At 36.2% G+C, this 19,707-nt stretch overlaps 1 protein-coding gene across 3 annotated transcripts in view; it reads right to left on the reverse strand.

Moving 5' to 3' along the window:
- LOC110115822 (translation factor GUF1 homolog, mitochondrial) overlaps positions 1-16,777 on the reverse strand; it is a 44,630-nt gene extending 27,853 nt beyond the window's left edge. For all 3 annotated transcript variants that reach the window (XR_003702140.1, XM_020849193.2, XM_028698822.1), the window contains exon 1: positions 16,290-16,777. Coding sequence is in view for 2 of the 3 variants with exons in the window: in XM_020849193.2 (XP_020704852.1) it covers positions 16,290-16,595 (306 nt within the window). In the remaining variant the exon portion in view is untranslated. The remainder of the gene's footprint in view (positions 1-16,289) is intronic.
- Positions 16,778-19,707: the final 2,930 nt, after the last annotated feature.

Consider the following 19,707-nt stretch of genomic DNA (forward strand, 5'->3'; position numbering starts at 1 on the left):
GACCCCACGTAGTTGGACAAAGGCTTGATGTTCTTGTTGTTGTTATTGTTTGGTTTTTACACTGACCTAAATGCATGCTTTTGGGCCAAGAAAGCTATTCTATTGTGAAGAAGATACCATGTGGCTTCTCCTTTCACAAAATATGCTTTTTGAGGCTCTTGCCTTGCCTGAAATCCTAAATTGCCATCAGGTATTTGATACGGTTCTACCTGGACCGCCAAAACCGGCCCTGCCTAGGCCGGTTCATGTATACAAGAGGCGGGCTAAGCCGCCTCCTTCCGTGGGGATTTAGGGGCCCACTTTGGGCGGAATCTAGAGAGAGGGAAATGGGGCGAGCAATAATTAGAAAAATTCTTTTGAATTAGATTTATTCTAGGAAAGTTTTTATAGGCTTTGTATTAGGAAGTATGTATTAAAAGGAAGGAGGCTAGGGTTAGGGCATGCATGATTATTGTTTCTCTCGAAGTTCTCTTTGGTGTCTTGGGATCTAGGCTTTTCGTCTAGAGATTGGGAGAGAATGATCCTCCTCTCAAATTGAGGATCAATTGTATCTTTGTTTCATTCTTGCTTCGCTTTGATTTCTAAAAATTTATCTACGGATTTTGATTGCTTCGACCCAAATTCTTCTATTTTTCTCGCTGATTTTAAGGTTTTCTTCTGAACTCAAGTATTCCCATTAGGGTTACTTGCGAACTCAAGTATTTCTTATCAAACTGGCATCTGAGCATTGTTCCTAGACCCTTGTGGGCTGAATTTTACAAGAAATTTAACAGCAGTTTATGGATCGGAAAAAGATATTTTGCTGAATTTTTAATCTAATATCCAGAATTTTTTATGGCGGCCAAGAAAGTTGACGCGTTGGAAGAAAGATTTGAAGGAGAAATGAGCCAAATAAAAGCCATGGTGGAAGATTGAATCTCCTCCATAGAAGATAAGGTCTTGTCCGTGGAAGACAAAGTTTCCGATCTTCATTTGATGGTGAAGAAGTTGAAAAATCAAATCCAAACAGCGGCATCGGAGTAAAAGGGACTAACAAGAAGAACTAAGACTTCTGATTTTTGTAGAAGGGAAAATGATGTAGAAATCATTGAGGAGAGAGGGGGAAGGTATGTAGAGAGACGTGGCATAGGGATCAAGGAGTAAAAGGGGCTGGTTGGGAGAGAAAGGAAGGGCATTATGGTGGGAGGGGTGATAATTTTGAAGAAAGGAGAGAACAAAGTGAAGGGGAGTTTGAAGAAGAACATGTAAGGGAAGATCGGGATATGTGGGGAGAGCAAAGAACTTGTGAGAGGGGAAATTATAGAGGAATATGGAGATAAGGGGAGAGAAAAAAGTAATGAAGCTCAAAATGCCAATTTTTGAAGGGGAAGACGCTTATGGATGAATCTACAAAGTGGAGAGGTATTTCACCGTCAAAGGGTTGACGGATGGGGAGAACTGAAAGCAACAGGCCTATGTTTGGAAGGAAAGGCATTGTCGTGGTTCCAGTGGAGGGGCCAAACGAGACCTATACAAAGCTTGAGGGCATTCAAAAATTGCTTATTGGAACGTTTCCAAACCGACGGGGGAGCAGACTTCTATGAGCCGTTTTTCGCACTAGTGCAGAACAGATCCGTGACAGACTATCGGGAGCAGTTCGAACACTAGCCAGTCGAGTGCAATGTTTAAAATTGCGTAATCGGATATTGAGGCGTTTTTCGTTCGTGAGGCGAGGCGTAAGCCTCAAGACGATTTGAGGCGTAAGCCTCAAGACGATTTGAGGCGTAAGCCTCAAAATCAAAAAATTGTGTAAACATAAAATGATAAATTTAGTATATACTATTGAGTAAATAATATATAAAACATAAAAATGCACAAGATAAATAGCAATGACATTAACATATCACATAAGAAGTTAAGAACTCACTAGTCATCAGCATTATCATCACTCATAAGTCATCACTAAGGGGGTCTTCATTTGAATAATCATAATGATGAGCTGCTCTCTCCTCTTCCCCCTCTCCTATAGAGTTCAATATCTCCCAATCAGCCTCTTCTTCCTCATTATTAGTTATATTTCTCTTCCCTAAATTGTAAATATTTTTGAACAATATCATAATAAATAATAGTGTAATACATTAATAAAAGTTTAAGAAAAGAAAATTATATTATTTATATACCTTTTTTGATTTGTTCTTGAGTTGTGGTGGATGTGGATGCTTTAAGACCATCAACGAAATCAACATTTAAATCTTCATCTTGTAATTCAGACGGCATCACTTCAACTTCATCATCTACAAACCACTTATCATCAGATGCCACATCATTGCAAAGCAAAGGATCTTCATCGTCCATTAATCCTTTTTTTCTTCAAATTTCTATCTCTGAGTCTCCTATTGTACATAATGTACACCAGTGAGTTCATCCTCAATATCGACAAGCGATTTCTCCTCTTTGTATGTACTTGGTTGTAGGTACTCCAATTTCATTCACAGTCAGATGAAGAGCATGTCAAGCCCAAAACTTTCATATCAAAAAGCTATAATTCTGGAGTCTCATCACCAAATTGAATCCACCACTCAGCTGGAGATCGTTTGGCAATTGTATATTTTGCTTGTTGTAATCCAAAAAAACCTTCTTTGTTCCTAAAAGGTACCAATTGCAAGTCAGCATTTGATCTTTTAGTTGCATCACATATTAGACGATCCATGCAATGATATAATCCCAACTTTATTTCAGGGTTTGTAGACTTGTTCTCTGCATATTGATACTGAGGGTTTAGGTAGTAGCCAGCGGCATGTAAGTGTCGGTGAAGCTGTAGTTCGCACCTATCATCAATAATATTCCAAATTTTTCTAAAGCTTCCCTCACTGCCTCCTAAGTTGGAGGCAATCATCTCTTTGGCTTCATACATGGCATTGTAGATGAAATCCATTGCAGACTTCTTCTCAGCATCCACCATCCTTAAAACATGAACTAAAGGTCTAGTGGTTGTAATGGCATATAAGACACTTTGTTAAAATCTGTCATTTAAAATAATCTTTATAATCTCTTTTCCCTCAGTCTTCTTCGCCCAATCACAACTCAACCACTGTGTAGATGTGAATATAGCCTCTAAAGGTTGCCTAGCAACCAGCATGCTCTCTAAGGTTAAGTAAGCGGTGGGATATCTTGTTGCGACTGGCATAAGAATTTCTTTCTTCGAAATTTTTCTCATAAGAGCTAGAACCCAAGAGTGGTTGTAAATAAACTTGGTTATTTTTTTGGCTTTAGTAAGTGCATTTTTATGTTGAGATAGCTCCTCAAGCTTCTCAAGAATAAGATCTATGCAATGTGCAGCACATGGAGTCTAGTACAAATGTTTTCTCTTCTCCATAAGTTTATTACCAGCAGCCTTATAAGAACTTGTATTATCTGTCACAATTTGTACAACCAAATGTTCTCCCACCTCATCAATAATGCTATCTAATAATCGAAATATGAACTCAGCATCTTTGACCTGGTCAGATGATTCAATTGACCTTAAAAACACAGTACCATAAGGATTATTAATGAGGATGTTGATCAGACTTCTATATTTGATATCAGACCACCCATCTGACATAATTGTTAGTGCTGTTTGGGTTCAAGTCTTCTTAATTTCTTCGATGCTTTTATCAGTGATTTCCAACTCCTCCTTCAAAATCCATGTTCTTAAATCATACATGGTTGGAGGTTTGAACCCTCTCCCAAATGCTCCAACTGAACGAATCATGTTGTAATAACCAGGTGATGTTGCAACATTAAATGGAATTGCATTTTCGTAGAAGAATCTGTCTATATCCTTACACACTCTTCTCCGCGCCTCCCTTGCATTTTTTGGGGACATCTTCTGTGTAGTAGAAGGTATATCCTCTGATGTGTCAATCATATAATGATACATAGGCCCTCTAGCACCCCTAGATGAAATGGGCTTCATAGAAGAAGATGAATCCCTAACGTTGCGCTCACTCCCGTAGCAAGATCCAACATCAACTCTGTCCTCAAATTGCTTCTGTGCAAGATGTTTTGACGTGGTAGACTTATTCATGTATGACTTTCTCTCATCCCTTACAGTATCAGGAACTTTGGAGCATGGAGCAACATTCTTGTGAGAACTTGAAAAGTGTTCCTTCATCCTAGTCACACCACCTTTCACAACTTTATCACAGTAATTACATTTTAGATAGACATATGTTTTATCACTTCCTCCTACATCCACATGAGTGCTATGTTTCCATGCTGGATCTTTTCTATGACCTGACGCAACTTTATCCTTATTTCTAACCATCCTGATTGAGAAAAATAGGAAGTAAACGAGTTCTTACTAATCTTTTCTATGACCTGATGCAGGTCAGAGTAAACAGCAGCCTCGGACAGAAGCGTACGCCGGTCGGACGGAGAAGCCCAACTCGCAGTCTCGCAGTAGAAGAAACCTCCAAGCAAAAGGCGAAGAGAACAGGTCTCGTTTAGGGTTTAATATGCGTGCTGGATGTGTTAAGTATTATATAATATCGAGCCGTCGATAAAGCATAACACTGCGTATTCTATGCGTATTTCTGCATATTATATGTGTATTTTCTGCGTATGTACGACATAATATATGCATATTCCATACGTATTTTGTAAAACTTCTTCTAAAGTATTTGTAAATTAGCAGTTGGAGCAGTTGTAACTTAATGTATGATTTTGTATTAATAGTTAATAAAACATATGATTTTCTAGGTATAGTATGAGTACTGGACGTGTTCAATATTATGTTGTGCGTAATCTATGCGTATACTATGCATAATATATGTGTATATCATGCGTTCACCATGCGTATTATGTGTGTACTCTCTGCGTCAACATTGTGTATCTTGAAAAATAAAAAATAATTAAATGAACATTTGATAGAATTTGATAAATACAATTTTAATGACTATGTACAATATAAAAAATACAATAACAAATTAAAAGAATATTTATAACAAATATAATTTTACAAGAGAACCTATGTACATTCTATTAAAAATATTCAACCAAAATAATTACAAGAGAAGCTTGCTTTGATGTTTAAACATGATTAACAAACAGAAGTAATTCAGCCTGCGACAGAAGGTAAGAATTTTTACTTAAGAGTTAAAAGCGAAGTCTAAGGATGTTGATAGATTGTGATTCATTTGAGGCTAAGGATTACCTAAAAATTCAACCAACCCTCCTAACAATATTTGCCACCCGTCAGTCCAAAGCTAACGAAAATTATTATTCATGTCACGGCCCCTGATCTAATATTATATTGTGCGTAATCTATGCGTACGATGTGAGTAATATATGGGTATACAATGCACACACCATGCGTACTCTGTGCGTAATACATGTGTATTTTGTGTAGGGTATAATATGCGTATCCTTCCTGTGTATCTTTCCATTCATTACTGCAATATTTATCCTCCTCCCATGTTCCTGATGCTAATAACTTGTAAACATAAACATCTCTCTCCTAACCAGGTTTAAAAACATTTCAAAACCATTTATAAAATTATTTTTTTTTGTTAAAATAAATAAGAAATTCAAACACTAATCTTTAAACGCAAATGCCAAACATAAAATCTTTCAAATATCATATTTCTTATTTCTCTTCCTTAAATGCAATCCACCAAGAGCCATAAATCTTTTGTACTTGTTCAAATATCATATTCAAGAGTAGAAAATGAAATCATAAAAATTACATTGCGTCTAATTTATAAATAACAAGTTTAAGTTCAACGTGTTAAACATATTCCTCATCATTTTAATGTAAGTAACTTAAAAACAAAGATATATATTAATTAAAATATTTAATATATTTTAATAAATAAAATTTACTGCGTAATGTGTGCGTGTATTATGCGTACTATGTGGGTCTTTTATGTGTACTATGTGCGTGCGAAATGCGTATTTTGTGCATGCGTTATGCGTATTATTTAAAAACGTTTCAAAACCATTTATAAAATTATTATTTTTTCGTTAAAACAAATAAAAAATTCAAATACTAATATTTAAACGCAAATGCCAAACAAAAAATCTTTCAAACTTCATATTATGGGTATTCTATGTCTATTATCTACTTACGATATGCGTATTATATGCGTACAGTATGCCTACACAATACGTACGATATATGTAATTTATGCGTATTATCATTTAATAAGTTGTTTTTTAATCAAATCAATGTAAATAACATTTATACACAATTGAAAAATATATTCTTCAGAAATAAACATTTATACACATAATGATAATAAACATTTATACACAAACTGTTTAAACATTTATATACAGAAACATTTATACACAGAATGATAAATATTTATACAGAATGAAAAACTATCATGTTTTCAATGTTTTACAAAATATTTTATATGCAAATTCTGTCCTGTACTTTGGCATGTCTTCTTGCCAATTTGTACTATCAGTACAATCAGTGTTGCCTTCAAGACTTATTCTTTCCATATATTTATAGACATATATTCCGCAATCTATAGAGTTATCCTGTTTTGATGCACCTTTAATGGTAGAAAGTTTTCATTTTCAGATATCACTATTAAAAGCTCCTTTCGTGTCATAGTATAGGGCTTTAAGCTGAAAAATACGTAGAGCAAGGATTAGTTCTGTAAATTTTTTAAAAATTGAAGAGTTCATGTTCATCCAACACTTATGATTTTTTGAACAAAAAGCCTATGCTCTTTGACGCGATGGGGCAACGAGTCATAAAATTTCCACTTTTGTTCTTTCAGCAAACCAACCAGCAAGGTAATGTGCAAGGATTCAATGATTGGCTCTAATAAAATGTTGTTTGAAGAAATATAAAGCTCGGTTATTTGGTCGATTTGCAATTTGGTCAATTTATCCCTTCATTTGTTATTCTGCAAGTGCAAGTAGTAAATGTAAGTATGTAACTATGTAAGAACTAAGAAATGGATACTAAGTTACTAATCCAATAGTTAAACTGATTAATTAAATACTAAGTTACTAACCCAATAGACTGGAGATATGTATAGAAATTTATGATACTTGTCAGGCATAAGGTTACAATTCTCATCTAACAAAATGGCAAAAAGATCTACATATTCATTGCCTAAATAATTGTCGCTTAATAACTCATCAATTTCATCTCTGAAAATAAGAATGTTACTAACAAACAAGATACTATCGTCCCTGCACAAAAAAAATTAAATACGCATTTTATAAGCATACAATACGCGTATAATACACATAACATAAACATATCATACACATACAATACGCATATCATAACATACATGTATAATAAGCATGGTTTAAAATTGCACAATATGAGGCTCGCCTTGAGGCCCGCCTTTGCGCAATTCTAATAAAAAATGCCTCGATGCTTACACCTCGAGTTTTTTTATGAGGCTTGCGCCTCAACTTGATTGAGGCCCGCCTCGCCTCACTGACATGAGGCTTACGCCTCACACTATATATATTAAAACTTACATAAATCTTGAAGTAAATGCCTGACATTGGACTCTATAGGAAAGGAGGAAGGGGAGAGAGCAGTTCACCATAATGATGATTCAAATGAAGAACCCCTTAGTGATGACAATGCTGATGACTTATGAGTTCTTATGTGATATGTCATTGCTATTTATTTTTGGAAATCGGAATTATAAGTTAATGAAAATAATACTATGATTTCAAAAAGATAGAATTTTGAGTTAAACTATATTTCATGTTGTCTTATTATTGAGATATTTTGATTTCACTTCTTAACTTATGCTTTTTTATATTTTATATTATTCACTCATTAGTATATAACAAATTTATCATTTTATGTTTACGCAATCTTTTGATTTTGAGGCTTACGCCTCAAAACGCCTTGAGGCTTACGTCTCGCCTCACGAATGAAAAACGCCTCAATACCCGAATACGCAATTTTAAACATTGATAATAAGCATACAATAAGCATAAGTAACGCATATCATACGCATAACTCACGCATACCATATGCATAAAAATATTCAAACATAAAATAATTTACAATTTTTTTACCTTCGATTGTACTTCTTCAAACATTCATGAATAAAATTTCTTTTCTCAAAACTCAAACTAAGAAGACTTTTGTAATTTTCTATTTCAGTTGCATAAACAGAAATTATAGAATTTATATGAATGTCATCTACTGGGATTGGTTCATTTGGATTTGTATATAGAATAAGTTGCATTTCTGCTGGGATTGACTCATTTTGTGGGATTGGCTCATTTCTGGATGGGATTGGCTCATTTTGGGGGATTGGTTCATTGGGGCTGTGGGGAGAGATATCTGATTTATGTTTCTTATTGGAAGATGAAGAGTAACTAACACTTTTTTCTGAGGAAGTATTTTGCTCTGATCAATGTAATTATTGAGCTTGAGCTCAATAATCTCAACTCTTTTAGTTATGTCTTCAAACTTTCTGCTCAGCCTATCTTCAAATTAAAGAAAAAATTTTGTGCATGTTTCTTGACAGGATTTAATTATTCTTTATTGTAGAGATTCAAGTGCTTCAGCAGAAAAACTTAAGTGTGGTTGCTGATGAGATTGGTGGGGGTCTTGTTGAGGAGATTGGTGAGGGTCTTGCTGAGGAGGTGGGTATGATGGGGAGATTGGGGGGTTGTTTTAATGGGTGGATATTTCATGAGGGGAATCAGGGGATGGAGGGTTGTCTGATGGATATTTCTTGACATTAACCATATCCATTTTAGCCTGAAAAACTGCTTGGATGACATTATAAATTTGACTTTTCCTTATATTAGCAAATAAGTTAGTGACCACCTCTGTATTATATATAATATCATCGGCCTATCGTAGAAAACGGGGCCTTTTGTCAGTATACATAGGAGCATGAAAAGAAGTATGCTCCAGGAACCAAATCTGCATAAGATGAAAGAAAAATTTAGCACTCACATTGAGCATTAAAATTTTGAATGAATTTAGCAGTTAACACTAAGCACTCATAATTAGCAGAGGTACAAAACTGTTGATGTAACATGCTAGCTTTTTATTTGAAATCTTGGTGGAGGTCTTATTACTCTCTAACTAAAAATTCCCTAATTGAACTAGCCCAGTTTATTGACAAAAAATCATCTGGATTATTTGCTATTCTTTGAAGCAACCGAGTGGTTTTGAAGTTAAGTTGAAAAAGTAAATTTGAATATAAATACATGATAAACGTTCTTAACATAGTCTCGGGGGGGGGGGGGTTACTTGTTCAACTCCAGCAGATCTGCCTTAATTTCCGATGATGTAACTGAAGTATGTGCTAAGGAATGCAAGGATATTTATTCTCCTTTATTTGGGAGACCAGTAAGTAGGACCATTTCATCAGCAATGAAAGGAATGGAGTAACCTTTTAGAACAAAGCATTGTTTTGAAATGTTCCACCTTGATATCAGCTCATAAATAAGAGGGACATTTTACTCAAACCCAGGAAATTGCAAAAACTGTATGATCTTCAACCGTTTCAACGTGTCCACGACTTCAGGAAAAATTTGCTGAGCAAAGTTATCACAGATTGATCGAAAAGAAGAAACATAGCATTGATAAGTAATTGGATGAATATATATCTAAAAATTTTAAAAAATAAAAATATATAGAATAAGTAAATAAGATACGCACAAAAAATGCACAACATAAGCATAAAATACGCACAACACAAGCAACGATCACGCACAGCATACGCATAGAGTACTCAAAACATACGCACAAGAACGCACATTTCAGAAAATATGGCAGCAAATTATATGCACGCATAAAGTACGCACGCAGTATGTACGCACAACATAAACAATTATCACGCACAATATACGCATAACTTACGTATAGAGTACGCACAACATACGTGTAGAGTACGCACAACATATCATAGAGTACTCAGTGCTTCAAATTTAGTTAGGGTTTATGTTTCAAATTTCAACATAAATTCATAAACCCAAATACAGAGAAAATCCGATGGAATCAAAGTATCAAACAAACATTTAAAAAGTTTCGAGAAGCACTGCATACGCATAGCGTAAGCATAAAAAAATGAAGAACTTCAAAACCTTGAACACCTACGCATAGCATAACCATAAAATATGCAGAACTGAACATAAATTATGGCAGCAAATTACCTTTTTTTTGGTGGGTGACGACATCTGAGAAGGAATTGAGGGAATGCTTGGAATTGCTCCGGATTGAATGCTTCGAAGTTAGAACGTTTGCTGGAACTTAAAAACCGTAATGCAGCGTCTGACATTCGACCTTTATCAGTGTTTAAATGTTGATGCCACGTCGACATCTCACTAGGCGCAATTAGGGGTCGGAACTGAAAAAAAAAATTTAGGTTAATTTTATTAGAGGCGTCGCCTCAAAAATGTGAGGCGAGGCGCGCCTCATTAAACTTGAGGCGTAAGCCTCAAAACCTTAACTTATTGCGTAGGCTTTGAGGATGATCACATTGCGGTAAGGCGCGCCTCAAGGCGCACCTTTTATTGCGCAATTTTAAACCATGGTCGAGTGGAGCGATTATCAGAATCTTCTTTGGAGGGAAATTTCATGAAGGGGGCTCAAGGCAAATATCAAAGCAGTGTTGAAAGTCATGATACCTCGTGACTTGGGAGAAGCCATGAAGTTAGCCAAACTGGTAGAGAATCAAAAGAATCTAGAAAGAGGAGCCAAGACCAGCAGTTTAGGAGGCAAGTACCTGATGATGACTACTCACTTAGCACCCAAAGGTCCTACAGCAGGAGGGGTTTGCGAATATCCTAGGGAGAAGATAGTTGGAGGAGGAAATAGGGGCAATTTCAAGAGACTGACGGAGAAGTAGATGTAGGAAAAGAGGGCTAGGGGGTTGTATTTCAGGTGTGATGAGAGGTACACTCAAGGGCATATGTGTAGAGACCGAACTCTTCAAGTTCCCACCGTCTGTGATGACGAGGAAACTAAGGGAGGCAATGGAGAGTTAGAGGAAAAAGAGGATTTACACCTAGATTTGGCAGAGCTTTCCCTGAATTTTGTGGTATGATTCACTATGAATAATACCATGAAGGTGAAGGGGGAGATAGACGGCACGGATGTGGTGGTTCTGATTGATAGTGGGGCTACCCACAATTTACTTTTCACTCAGGTCGTCGACCAACTGGGAGTGAAACTGGTGGACACTAGTTGTTGTGGGGTGATAATTGGCACTGGGAATGTGGAGAAAGGCCAGGGGATCTGCAAATGAGTGAGATTGACAATCCAGGGCATTCAGGTGTGGGAGGATTTTCTCCCATTAGAGATAGGGAGTACGGATGTCATCCTGGAAATAAAATTGCTACAAACCTTGGGGGACACCAAGATCAATTGGGGGGACCTCACGAAGGAGCTGATGATAGATGGAAGGAAGGTGATGATCAAGGGAGAAGCAGAGTTGTCCAAATCTAGGGTGTCTCTCAGAACCATGGTGAGGAATATCAAAGTAGGGGGAGGATATTTGTGGAGCTACACAAGTTGGAGGGAGTTAGGTTTGAGGAGGGAGGAGAGATACCCCTCTTCATATAGCCGCTGATAAAGCAATTCCAAGAGGTGTTTTAGCCACCTTAGGGATTTCCACCACCAACGGAGCATAAGCACGCTATTACTCTGAAAGAGGGGGTGCCACCCATCAGCTTCAAGCCCTACCGATATTATCAATTTCAAAAAGATGAAATTGATAAGCTAATTAAAGAGATGCTGGAGGCAGGTATTATTAGACCCAGTATCAATCCTTTTTACAGTCATGTGTTATTAGTTAAGAAAAAAAGATGGTAGCTAGAGGTTCCGTGTGGATTACAGGGCAATCAACAAGAAACAGTGCCAGACAAATTTTCGATACTAGTGATTAATGAACTGTTGGATGAATTGAGTGGAACAGTAATATTCACCAAGATAGATGTGAAATTAGGATATCATCAAATCAGAATGAAAAAGTAAGATGAGCCAAAAATTGCTTTCAGAACTCACGAGGGGCATTATGAGTTCCTTGTGATGCGGTCTCACTAAAGCTCCAACCACATTCCAGTCACTTATGAATAAAGTCTTCAAACCTTATCTTCAGCGGTTTGTTTTGGTATTTTTTGATGATATCTTAGTTTATAGCCGGACAGAGGAGGAGCACTGGGAGCATTTGAGGAAGGTGTTAGAGCTCTTACAGGAGCATCAGCTAAGGGCCGACCTGAAGAAGTGCTGCTTTGCCCAGATGAGGGTGGAGTACTTGGGTCATATTATTTCTAAAGAAGGGGTGGCAGCCGATCAGTCAAAGATTGAGGCCATGTTGAGGTGGCCCGTACTTAAGAATCTGAAGGAATTGAGAGGATTCTTAAGACTGACAGGATACAATAGAATGTTTGTAAAATGATAAAGCACTATAGCATAGCCACTGACAAAGCAGTTGAAGAATGATGGGTTCTTATGGGGAGAGGCGGCCACAGCAACATTTGAGAGACTGAAGAAATCAATGACTATTGTGCCAGTATTAGCTCTACCAAACTTCACTCAGGCCTTCATAGTGGAGACAAATGCATCAAGTGTTCTAGGGATAATAGTCAAAAGATAATACCACAATTTGAAATATATAAAGAAAAAAATATCAAATGCATCAAGTGTTCTACCATCATATGGAAACAAAATGATGAGGTCATCGATCAACGGTTCAGACACGTATATCGCCGGAAGCATCGCCGATCGATGGCCACGATTCAGAGCTTATATTTTTAGTTATTCATGCATTTTCAGTTTTCAGTATTCCTGTTTTACCCTTGTGTGTGAGTGAGTCATGTTGGGGCCCCGAGGGCGATTTAGTCATTATTTATGCTTTTATTTTTTTTTATATCTCATGACCTATATATAGGGGTCATGTATCATTGTATGGGGTTAATGAATATTTGAATGAAATTTTATGTTATCTTCTTCTTCTTGCATGAGGGCTAGAGAAGGGTGATTGAGCTCAAGGTGAGCGTTTGCAATACCCACCAGTCGTTGGAAGCGTCCTCGACTCGTGGTTCGTGTTATCTTATTGTTTTCTTTTCTAAATTTTGGTTCTCCTTTTCTCCACGACAATCTTCACCCGAGATCCATTCCTCCAACACTTCATCCAATCGTTTCCACCACTAGAATTCCAAGCTCCGCCAAAAGAACCCCACCCAACCCGTCGGCCACCCCACCCCTCCTCCTACATTAGCCGCCGGCCATCCCATGCTCCACCCTTGGTGACGACATCCATCATCCTAGTGGCTCCTTGATTGTCGCATAGCAATGAATGAGGAAGTTACTACATTTTGAATTTCAAATTTTGAAATTCAAAACTTTTAGTAAATCTCTCCCCTCCCTCACCCATGCCGCCGGCCACCCAAGGAGGAATCCCATTAATGCAATGTTAATGCATTCACTACACCTATTTCAAAATTCAAATTCCAATTAATCTCCCTCCAAATTTAATTAAATCTGAAATTAAATTCAGATTTTGATTAAAACTGAAATTTATTTCAGAATTATTGAGGAATTAACTGGGATTGAATTTCTCAAACCTTACTCCTCCCCTCTTGGAACCCGCCGCCCCACTTCAGTGATCTCCCGCCGGCTCTCCCACCTCTCGCCTCCCTTCTTCCCACCAAAGCAAGGAGTCTCTACTACCATCCTCTAGTTCTCCTCCACTTGAAGAATCCCCTAACCCAAGCATGAATGGCGGATCCGGAGTTTGAATGGGGATTGGTCTTCAACGCCGACGGAAGCATCAACGTCCTACGCTCACCGTGCTTCGACGTAGGATTTGAAGACGAGACCACCGTAGAAGAGTACTTGGAAAGAGTCGTACCAATCCTTGCGAGCATCTACGACCGGAAATTTGCAAAGCACACTTGGAGTCTCGAAAGTCAAGCATTCACGCCCGCCGCGTCATCGTCGACCTCTCCGTGGCTCAAGACCCTTGGCATCGCAACCTTCCTCGTGGCATCGTTTGGTGTGCTGAAATTCTTCTCCCGCAAAGCCTAGTCTAGTTGAGAGAGTATTTCCCCAAGGTGAACTTCTCGTTATTAAATGACGGATTGTTGTAATAGCTTTTAGTGTTGCTACTATTTTTGGTTGTCTGAAGATTTTGGCTAATCTACATACTTCTTCACCTAAGCTAGTTGATAACTACGAAATTTTGAATGATTTTCTTGCTATCTCAATAAGATATTAATTGAAATTACGTTGTCATTCACTGTTAATTCTCTTAAGAAGCTCCTTCGCATGTTCGTTCTACATCACAAAAACATCATTTTCTTTCTATGATAGTTCAAGATAACTTGCAAAAAGAATGTTCTAATGGTAGCTTAAACTAATGCCACACTGCAGAAATGATAAACCATATGTAGCTGTTCATATGTTCTAGCGCATCATATAAATGGTTTCAAAACCTATTAATGCAAAGAGAAACTGCTCAATATTTTCACTATAATATGGGTGGCAAATTAAAGGGATAAAATAAAGAGGAGATAATGAAGGGGACATCATTAATTAAGAGGATATATTACAAACTGTAGATAGTAAATGAAATAGTAAATAACTTCCAATCTAGCAAAATCCTGCAATAACAAAAACCATGATCTAGGGATATAGATCATAAAATAAATAGGAAATCACAAGCTCAAAAATCTATGGAACTGTTTGAAAGCTTGTGGAAGAGCAACTCAATATTCTTCATATATGATTCCTTACCCACCAAATTTTCTTTAAAATAGTTGCAGTTTTGTGGAGAATCAGTTACCAGAGAACTGCGGGAGAATTTGAATGTGAGAGAGTTACTAGAGGCTCAACAGAAGTAGAGGCTATCAAGTATAACTCAACTATGGAATAGATAGTTGAGAAGAAGAGCGTGACTGCGAGGGAGAGATCAAGATCGTGGCGTGCAGGATCAACAATTTGGTGTATGGTGTTAAAGTGGAAGAGGAATTTAGGCTTATGTTTGTAATAGATATGCATGCGTAATTGTGTTGAGAGCATAAGGGAAATTTGAATGTTCAATCAGACAAGAACCATGAAATGCAAATTTTGCATAAGCGGGTGCAATTTTGTATTTTCAAAATAGACAAATTCATATTATAGGCCCAAAAACAAGGTTTTTTGGTTGGGAGATGAGCAATCCAAACGCTGGAAAAAAACAATCTTTTGTGTCAGAAAAAAGAGAAACATGTTAATAACGAAGCCTAAATTGCTTGGGTTTATTTTTCAAGTGTAGAGCAAGTGATTGCCCATTGATGATTGCTAGTTGTGTCAAAATATCTTATCTTGATATCAATATATTTTTATACAATTCACCCTACAATCACATCATCATAGGTATAAACAACAAATTTCAGCATAGATTCTATTTGCTTCCATGTGTTGGATATTAAAATATAAAGATTTGAAATTTTTCTCCCCTACCATGGCATGCCTTCTTTCCCATTATTTATTATGAAAGAGTCATATAATGTATTTTTCAGCTTTCAATTTTATAAAATCAAATTAGGATCTTCTTCCAGAATTATATTACATTTCTTCAATATTGCAGGTCCTATATAGATCAAGTCTTGTTTAGGAAAAGTCATCCACCTTCTAAGCAAGCGAGCTTACTACATTCATGGATTAGTCTTGACATGCTACTCTCACAGTTATTACCACAGTCAAATTTCTCTTGATTTGCAAGCTTGCAATGCGGAGGGAAGATAAAAGATTAACAATATTTCTTGAACGAGTTCTCAGCATTATGACAGGCTGACGGTTTTTTTTTTTTTTCTTTTTTTGTTTTCTTTTCTTTTGCAATTCTATGCTTTTAAGCTGGGTTTAAGTTAAATCCAGCCAGAGTGTCTTTTAAGGAGTCCTTAAATCTTGCATTTCATAAATCAATTATTTGACTAGATTTAACCTAAATCCTGCATTTAATAAATCCTTCTATTAAATTAATGGATTTGAAGGACCTAAGGATTTAGTAAATCCTCTTACATGCATCCAAAAAATTTTCAGGATCCAACTCAGATTAATGATATTGACAACCACAAAGTTCTGAGAATTATACACTACCTATTTTTGTCACCAAACACGCACATACAGGATTTACTATATCCTAACTGTAACCAAACAGCTCTGAAGACTGAATAGTTGACACTGGACCATTTGGCAATGGCAGATTCTTGAGCAGTAGACTAGCTTCATCTAATTCTACGATAAGAAAAGGTACAAGCATATGGAACTCCATCGAACATTGAAGATGCTTTTAAGAGAAAAAAGTACAAGATCCCATTTTTCTAACCTGCAGTTTATCCAGGTACTGCGGCTGCCCATGACCCTTCTTGATAGTACCCGTGAGCTCTAGAAGGCGATCAGCAAGAGTAGACTTTCCGTGGTCTACGTGAGCAATAATGGAGAAGTTTCGAATTCTCTCCGGTGGGTACTGGCTCAAATCTAAAGCTCCCTCTCTGCTCTTCTCTCGAGAATGGGAACAAAAGGAACACTCTCCTCCAATTAACGGTAAGAGAGTTCCGAATCTATAGGATTCGTATAACAGAGGCCGGAGCGTAGACGTTACAAATCTCGACGATCGATACAGAGCTCTCATTGAACTTTTCACCGCGTAAATCGAATTAACTGATTTCCTTTCCGTTGAAAAATTAACAACGGGAGAATTAGGGTTTTGGCAGGATTAGGCATCAGAGTTGGGGGAGTTTGGGCGACGAAAGAAGCAAATTTGACAGCCTGGTCTGTCTATTAATGTAGGCCGATGGGGAGTCTTCGGTCTGGACACTGCATCACCGACTTCAATAAAATATTGAGAGGTGGAGTGTATACATGAATATTCAATTAAATTTAATTTTTATTATAGAAATTAAATGTGACCGCATAACTTTAAGCATAGCGCATATAAAGCACAGGTAAAATACAGTCAAAGCGCAATCAAAAAGCGTAACAAAAACTCAGGCCACGTGTCAATTCTTAAGTGGATGTCGATGTAGTCCGAACCTAATAATTTTCCGATCAATAGGGCCTTAAACAGTTCAGCTAAAGAGATTGTTTTTGTAAAATAAACCTCGAAAAAAAAATAGAGTCATTTGATTATTGGAATTTTTTTTATTAAATGCAAATTGCAGTAAAAATAAAAAAGTCCTAATATAAACTACTAAGTGATACAAATATTATCACAATCCTCCTTTAATAAAGAAAGAAAAACAAGACGAACCTTATTACAACTTAAATCATCCCAATAAAAATCATCAACTAAAACAAAGTTAACACAAAAATCTACTAACTTATTACAATTTTTATAAGTAAAATGAAAAAAAAAATTCTCAAAATCTTTTAAAAAAGACAAGTCCTCCACCACTTCATTATTTATATCCCAATAAGCTTTTCCAACTGAACCTTGTAAATACTTGATGATATTATAATTATCTCCGTCAATTATAATACCTTTAGTTTCAGTCATCCACTCTTGGATTACCTTCTTCAAAGAACAAAATGCCAATAGCTCCAAAAAACCACTATCCCAATGAATACATTTGAACCCAAAAAGAAGTTAAGAATCTTCCCTTATGATTTTTAAAAACTCCGCCAATGCCAGTTTAATTAGATTGTAATAAAGTAGCATCAATATTGACTTAATTCATTCGGGAGGAGGAGGGTGCTAAGAATGAGAAAATAGTTGAAATTGATTAACACCCCAGTGATCCAAAAAAAATTAAATTTTAATGAAATAGAAGCATGACTAATAGCATTTGATGCAATGAAACCCAAACCAAGCTCTTTACCACTATGCTTTAAATTGTTTCTACTTTTCCAAGAAAAGAAAACAAACGAACAATAAAGATTTCCAATGAACTGATTACCTTCAGATAGCTCTTCCAACCTCCTTTTACCATCTAAAAAAGAGGAAAATTTTGGAACAATAAATCCCCATTTATTCAGCAGCACGATAGCTTGGTTTAAGTTTGGAACAGTTAACAACCACATGTTCTAAATTTTCCACTACAATGCAACCTCTTGGATAAGAGTTATAATTCAACAATCTTCTATACATTAAGAAATCATTAGTAGGAATTACATTGTTAAAAATCTCCCACAAAAAACAATTCACCTGAGGAGATAGTTGCAACGTTTTCATCCATCTCCAATAATCCACAATATCCAAATTAGTTGTTTTTTTAGAAGCCATAGAAGCAATTGATTTTCCGAAAAACCTGTTCATAAGATCCAATTTATCATTTAAAGTATCCTGAAGGATTTGAATTAGTGTTATAACATCAACTCACCATCCAAAATAATTTCGTAATTCTACATAGTTCCAAGCATTATCAGCAATAAACTTCTCAAGAGTAGGAAAATCACCATCCACAATAGCTATAAAAGTAAGCTATCTATCAAAACTTCTATCTAAAACCCATACATCTTTTAGAATATTGATAGAATAACCTAATGCTACCTTCCATCTTACTATTGGCCGAAGAGCTCTTACTTCACTCACCATGATTTTCAAGTGTTTGAGCTGTTTCTCCAAGACTCGACGTGCCAAATATCATCATACTTAGTACTCAATGACTTACTTAAGAGAGAATCATGTTTATTATAGAAATTCCATGTGAATTTTGTTCTCAAAGGACCAATAATAGATCCAGCTGATTGCAGTCCATGTTCTCCAGAATTTAACGGTTTACAATGATCATTTCATGCCACATAATGTAAACCATGATTTCCTCCTTGCTTATTTCATATAAAATCCCTACACATCTTATCAAACTCTTTCAAAATGCTCAAAGGAACAATGGAATGAGAAGCAAAGAAAACCGGAATGGAGAGAATAATTGATTTAATCAAGACCAATCTTCGAGCTAAAGAAATTAGCTTGTTACCCTACACATTCATCTAGCAATCAAATTTTTTTAAGAGATTTAAAAAAATCTGAAAAAACCAACCTCCTCAAAGCCATTTTAATACGCCAATAATTCAGCTCCTTTACCTCCTTAAATCTCAACAAGCTTAGTATGATTCTTCTCTTTCTCCGGCTGATAGACTTCCCAAAAATAATACAGGATTTCTGAATATTAACTTTTTGCCCTGTTCACATGCAATACTCAGAAATAATTCTTTTCATCTTCTTTAAATACTTGAATTTAGCTTCATAAAACATAAATATGTCATCAGCATACAATTAATGGTTGATCTTTGGTGCATCAGGAGCAGCTTTGATGCCTAAATACCTTCCTCTGTGAGTAAAAGAATTAGACAAGAGCTAAGAACAAAGAATAAACAAATATGGAGATAGTGGACAGCCTTGTCTAAAGCCACTTTTATCTTAAATTCACTTATAATTATTTCCATTAATAAGAACATAAAATTTAGGATCAACCACACACTCCATCAAAAGATTAGAAAAATGAAATAGAAAATCAAAATACTCCAAAACCTGCTTTAAAGTAGGCCAAGTCGTACTATCATAGGCTTGCTCCATATCAATTTTAATAGCCACCAATCCTTTTTTTAGACTTTGAATATCTAAACTTATTGAAAAGTTCTTAAACAAGGAGATTATGATCTTATAAAGTCATTCCCTTTATGAAAGCCAGTTGAACATCCAAAACAAGTTTATGTATAACTTTTAGCAATCTATTTAATAAAACCTTAGTCACAATCTTATATATAGAAAAGCTTAAACCGATCGGATGAAAAGGATAAGGAAG

The sequence above is a fragment of the Dendrobium catenatum genome, unplaced genomic scaffold (assembly GCF_001605985.2).
Source record: "Dendrobium catenatum unplaced genomic scaffold, ASM160598v2 fragScaff_scaffold_1150, whole genome shotgun sequence".
In the NCBI taxonomy this organism is placed as follows: Eukaryota; Viridiplantae; Streptophyta; class Magnoliopsida; order Asparagales; family Orchidaceae; genus Dendrobium; species Dendrobium catenatum.